The sequence below is a fragment of the Aspergillus caelatus genome, assembly GCF_009193585.1.
Source record: "Aspergillus caelatus strain CBS 763.97 unplaced genomic scaffold BDV27scaffold_246, whole genome shotgun sequence".
Lineage (NCBI taxonomy): Eukaryota > Fungi > Ascomycota > Eurotiomycetes > Eurotiales > Aspergillaceae > Aspergillus > Aspergillus caelatus.
The window spans coordinates 47,882-53,881 of NW_022475509.1; the positions used below are offsets into that span (position 1 = coordinate 47,882).

The 6,000-nt window shown below is 46.4% G+C and overlaps 2 protein-coding genes across 2 annotated transcripts; one reads left to right on the forward strand and one right to left on the reverse strand.

Moving 5' to 3' along the window:
• Positions 1–2,565: 2,565 nt before the first annotated feature.
• On the forward strand, positions 2,566–4,887 carry BDV27DRAFT_162337 (uncharacterized protein; the record flags this gene model as incomplete). Its single annotated transcript, XM_032073372.1, has 2 exons — positions 2,566–4,295; positions 4,368–4,887. 2 exons carry the CDS (start codon positions 2,566–2,568, stop codon positions 4,885–4,887), a joined length of 2,250 nt encoding a protein of 749 aa, XP_031922848.1.
• Positions 4,888–5,175: 288 nt separating this feature from the next.
• On the reverse strand, positions 5,176–5,965 carry BDV27DRAFT_50448 (amidohydrolase family protein). The gene has a single exon (XM_032076791.1). The coding sequence runs from the start codon at positions 5,953–5,955 to the stop codon at positions 5,251–5,253; it is 705 nt and encodes a 234-aa protein (XP_031922849.1). The 5' UTR covers positions 5,956–5,965; the 3' UTR covers positions 5,176–5,250.
• Positions 5,966–6,000: the final 35 nt, after the last annotated feature.

A 6,000-nucleotide genomic window follows, 5' to 3' on the forward strand; every position in this document is an offset into this window, starting at 1 on the left:
ACTGTCAGGGACATTCGAGCTAAGCCCAAATAATCCTTAGCGCACATCTTTGTGGTAGAGAAGAATTCAAAAGTGGATCAAATTCACATTATTAAGGTATTATTCAGAATCGGCATACCGAGTAATTCATCCACCGGTGAAGTCCCGACCCGTCAGGAATAGTCTAAGCAAAGTGGCTCGGCAGAATGTCTAGGATCCGAAGACTGCAATAGGCTTAAAATTGCCTCATCGAACTGATCGCCGCGCCATCAAATCCAAGGATCATTCTTCCGGTCTCCACCCCGAAATTACACCAGAGTCAAGGTTCCGTTGACAAAAGATGTCCAGACTCGATAGTAGACCCGGCCCGTGTGTTTGGTGGTTGATTGGTTCCAGTAAGGTTTTAGCGGACCCTGGCTGTGACAAAACCTAACTTAACTTAATATAAGACAGCGCGATTACGGAGGAATTTCCTAGACAAGTGAGACTGCAGGTATCATCAGAACAACAACTAAATAATGATTAAGTGGCACTAGTACCGCTATTGGTTATTGACAGAGGCGTGATGAAGGGGCTGGATTTGGCCTCTTAAACATGAGTGGTTGTTTTCTCCTGATGGACAAATTCTGGACCTTCTCAACAGCAGTTCCATCATCCATGTCAACGTCTAGTGAACCGTACTAAGTCCGGACGATTCGGTCGTGGACCGGAACTAAAAAATCTCTCCGGCCGAATCGCTTATGGACTTCGGCGGGAATGATACGCTGGCCGAGACAATGCGTCTTCTACTACAGTGTTAAAATAGACTCTAATATTACCGGGATATTGATTTGACACACTGCTGATGTTTCAAACCCGAATCCACTGGAATACTGCACGGTTTCTATCAACCCGTCATGGAATCCGGAAATAATCTACTTGAGTCCGATAATCGATGCCTTATACCGATATGGGCTGTAGCCGTTGGATAACCAAGAGACTATCACACGGAAGATAAGAGTTTAGTTGACGACTGCGTTTAGCCTGACACTTTTGCAAATTGTCCCATTTAACCGTTCCTCTGTCTCGCCACCCCGTCGGTCATCCGCCTTAGCCTTCGCCTTATGCTGAGAGGATCTGGAGTCATTCATTAAGCAGCTGTCATCGTGCTTGGGTGCGAATAGTTTGTGCATATTGATACTGACACTGATCCAAATACAGAGATCAAGCTTATCACGCCTTTCCGAACCAATAGGAGGTATAAACGCCATATCTGCCCATCTCAAGCACTCTCCGTTTATTCCCTTAGCACACCATATCGACTATATTAGTTTCGTTTATGACTACATATCTCCAAAGGGTAAGTCCTCAATTTGCCGTTGGTAAATAAAAACCACTGTTCTAGACTGAGTGCCCTGCGCTCTCTTGTTGGCAAGCTGCTCAATGCTACATCTTGGCCTAGGAGACAAGCTACCTTGGCTTGTGTTTTCCAAACTGCTCATCATTTCTTAGAAAACGTAAAGGTCGACGGTGGCTACCCATGTTCCCATATAAGACATAGTGCTATATTCTTTATATCTTCTCTCACAAGCAGCCTCAATTCATGACTCGACAACAATTAAAACGTTGAGAAGCCCTCCATGAACTTCTATAACCCTTTGTCTTTAGTAGCCTGGTTTCCGTGGGTTTATGATGTCTAGGACTGTACATTCTAATTTCACTTAACTGTCTAATATTGGGCTTAATTTATGCTTTCTTCATTTGTCTCATTGTTCCATTATCTGCGGTGGATGTAGTGTTCTGACAAATGTATTTGTACAAAGACCACGGTCTCGAAACCCCGGTCCAGTAATGGCAACATAGGTATAGACAAGGTGACCTAACCATTGTATTCACAAAAAGACTCGATAGAATATTCACAACACACGCTCTTTCTCTAGCATGTCTCAATTAGGGAAGTGTCCGAACTATATTATCCTTTTGAAAAACCAGGTGTCTGGTTAGTGCTCATCTTCCACTCAGGCATAGATAATTCTTTCGTTGGATGCTAATTGTTACTGATGCCACAGCGAAAAACGCAGCCAATCTTTGAACTTTGTCCGGGTTATGTACTTCATAGCGCTGGATATGCAAAATGTGAAATTTACTTGAAGATGACATCGAAGGATTGTAACTCACATCCATCCCCCAGTATTCTTACAAAGATCAAGAAACAACAATGTTGCTACCAGCAGTAGGGAAGTTGCTGAAGAAGCTACTTGCCGAACCAGGGTTCCAGAAAGATATTCACTGCAGATTGCGGCAAACTCCCAAACACTTGGACGCAACCCACCATAAAGTGAATAACACTCTACATGGGTCTACGATCCTGTGACCAAGTGTGCAGTCAGAATGGGGTCTTCAACATCGAAAAGACACTCTATTTATTCCTGTATCTTATCTTGTGTTTCTCAATGGCTCCCACAACCAACCTCTTCAATCGTTCAATACCTGTGCAAATCTACCACGATTTGATAATTTTGAGTATCAAACTTCTCTCTACTTCTCTCTACTCCTCTCTGAACCTCGTCTATCAGACCAAGCTCCCTAACCAGTGATTCTTCGACAATGTTTGATATTATGAGCCCTCAAATCTCTTTCACCAAGAAGCGTCGCTGGTCTCCGCGGATGGAGGACCAACAGAAACTGGCGAATGCTAAAAAGAGTCTCTCTAGCCTTCATACTTTCACTTTTAATTTCTTGAAGAGCAAGACCTCACCGAGAACCAAATACAAAGACTCTCGGGTTGAAATTCCACATTATGACGAAGAGAGGATCGCCTCTATGCTTGGAGATGCAACGCATACCCCATTGGATCTCCATGAGCAGTCCGACTCTAGCGAAGATCATGATCGTCCTCTGAGCTCTTCGTCTAGCAACACAAGTTGTAAAAGAAGCATTCACGGCGGTCCTGATCTCCCAGTTACCCCACGCCTTGTCGATTCTGAACTAGATCTTTCAAGCACCGAGCCATTTCCAGACTACTACGAGTCATGCGAGCAGAACGCAGCGGTCGTCGATAAGGACCATGAAGAGGCATATAAAAACGCTATTGCAAAAGTGTTCGAAGAGTCCGTGCGAATGAGAGAACTTGGTGCCGGTATCCCTGCTACGGTCTCCCCTCTTGCAACTCAAGTTGACTGTCCTGTTATAACTGACAGTCACCCCAGAGGGGCCAAGTCCAATATTTCTCTCGCATCACACTCAACTCTCCATAGCGACACGACTGGACACACCCAGTTCAATACCGCACTAACCTTTGCCCCTCAAATCCCACCTGTCACACCTGTCCGTTCCAACTCCGACAAGGGCACATTAATGACTTCTGCTTCTCAGGCCTGGATCTCCCTTAAAGACACTGGCGCCCATTCCAACAAGGTTTCTAATCTAACATCTACCATATACAATGATGTTTCTGTTCGGGATGTTGCTTCTGGAGCTGCCCGCACATCCAACATTGCGCCTCAATTCATGGTGGATGGGAGGGCCGATATCCAAGCCAGTCATATCCCTTCCATCTCATCGTCTTCTACCAGTAATGATCCGTTGGAAAGAGCTCTAAGCCAACCATCTCCGTTTGTACCTATGTCGCATACCGTCCCTGATACTTGTGATATCAGGATTTGCAATTATCGGAACAACCAATACTACGGGCTAAGCTTCCACTCCTCTCAGCCTGCCCTGTCTGGGAGCATTGGCAGTCATAACACGAGTCAAACTTTCTTCACTTCACTGCAGGGCTCCATGCCACTCTCTGGAAGTATTTGTAGCAGCCAGACGCCTAGGAGGACACTCTCCATTGATGAAATGGCTATGCCAGATGAGCCTCCCACCCGGAATTTGCAGCCCCCTATTGGAACGGGAAGGCCTCTACATGGCGCTACCCCGAGACCTGCTCCTAATCCACAGATACGGCGTCGCCTTCATGAAGCCGAAGAGCGGAAGCTTAACATCCTCGAAGAGATGAAGATCATACTCCGCGCAGACCACATGAAAGATGACATTCAGAGACGTTTTACTGCCATGACCAACATTATCCTCCGCATGGAGTGGATCCTTTTCCGTCGTGACGTGAAGCCCGACGGTACTCGCACCAAAGAATTTCTCTCTGCTCCCATTGTCGGAGAGGTCCAAGAATTGGCGATTCCGATGGTCCAATACCTTGCTTGGCTTGACAAAAAGCTGGAGAGTGAGCTTAGCATCTCGCAACAGGTTCTCCATTGGATTATACAAATTGCAAAAGATCAGGACCTCGACGTTTATCAGCGTTTTAGACAGACGGCTCGGGTTATCATCGGGTAAGGCCCTTCTTCTAGCTATTACATTTGTCTTTTTTTTTTTTTTTTTTTTTGAACTAACGACGACTATAGAAACCTCCGAAAGCCACGGCCGTTCGAAAAACACCTCTTGGCCGTCTTCCAAGATCTGTATGATGCGTACGTGTACAGTGATTTCCTCAATATCCGCAATCGACAGATTTTCCTAGAAGACGGACTTCACATCGAGCGTGACAATCTCACCCGCCTCTTGATTGCAGGCTGGGATGTTCTGAACCGCGCCATCGAGAACTACAACGAGATTATCACCATAAACCTCGACCTTAAAAGCCGCTTCGTCGATTCAATCATGGAGCGACTGCCTCGTTCGTATGAGATCTGGGAGGAAGAATGGGATGAGTACCAGCGGCAGTGTGAAATCCAGAGGAATTTGGAATTGGAGAAGCTTTGGATGGAGGCAGAGGAGAGGGCTTGTGCTGAGGCGCAGGAGCAGGAGCAGGAGTTGGCCCAGGCCCAGGCTCGTGCGATGGCTGAGTTCAGGGCTCAGATGCAGTTGCCTGGTCAGAGACAGGTCTTTAGACAGTGGCACGTTGACTCTCGTATTCCAGTTTAGTAGGATTGATGAGCATGCATTTGCTGGCGAAAATTTACGCTCAGGCTTGCCGTTTTCTTTTGGCTTCTCTTTCTACTACTCTTTTCAACGATCTCCTTTCAGCCCTGTGGAGAGCAACAAAGACCAGAATAAAAGAAGAGAAGAGAAGAGAAAGGGTAGAGTCAAAATTAACAAAGAGGTCTATGGGTCTAACGAACATGGGGGAACAATGACCAACAGATCGGAGGGATTGATGGGAACAGCATGGCGTACGGAATAATCCATGGAATTTAGTCATATCTAAGCGAATACCCTTTGCAATGAGACATGAATTACTAGAAATTGAAATGGAATACATTCATAACAACATTATCATCCAACGATCTAAGCCGAGCTATCCTTGTAAGAACCCAGCTTGAACAACTTCTTCGCATTTTCCCTTCCAATCTTCAACCGATCCGTCCCATTGAGCTCCGCATTATCAAACCACTCACAAGCATCAGAGAAAGTCTCAAAAGGATAATCAATCGAGAACAAAATCCGATCGGACCCAACCTCCGCCATACAGAAGTTCAGGGTAGTCGTAGAAAAGTGCCCAGAGGTAGTAATCCAGATATTCTCAGCAAAGTAATCGCGAATCGTCTTCTTACACGTCTCCGCAAGACCCAGCAACTTCTTCCGATCCTCGAACCAATGGTTAATCCGCCACATATCGAAGGGAACATGTTCACCCAAATGACCCATGATAATCTGCAGCTTGGGATGACGGTCGAAGACACCATTCGTGACCATTCCGAGAACGTGTAGACTGACGCCATGCGCGAAGCTAAGAGGCGGACCCACGAGCCATTTGCGATCAGCCCAGAGCTTCTCGTAGATTGTGCCCGTTGGGTTACGCGGGTGCATGTAGAAGGGTACGTCAAGCTCTGTGCAGGTCTGCCAGAAAATATCCCATTCTGCGTTATCGTAGAAGATCATGTCGTCTCCGTCTGGGCCGGCGCGCTGGGTATCGTTTACCAGGGCGCCTTTGAAGCCGTATTTCTCGACGCAGCGGCGGAGTTCGTCGGCTGCTTCCTTGGGGTTGTGCATTGATAGTGTGCTATGGTTTTGGTTAGTATTGAAGGATGCTTTTTT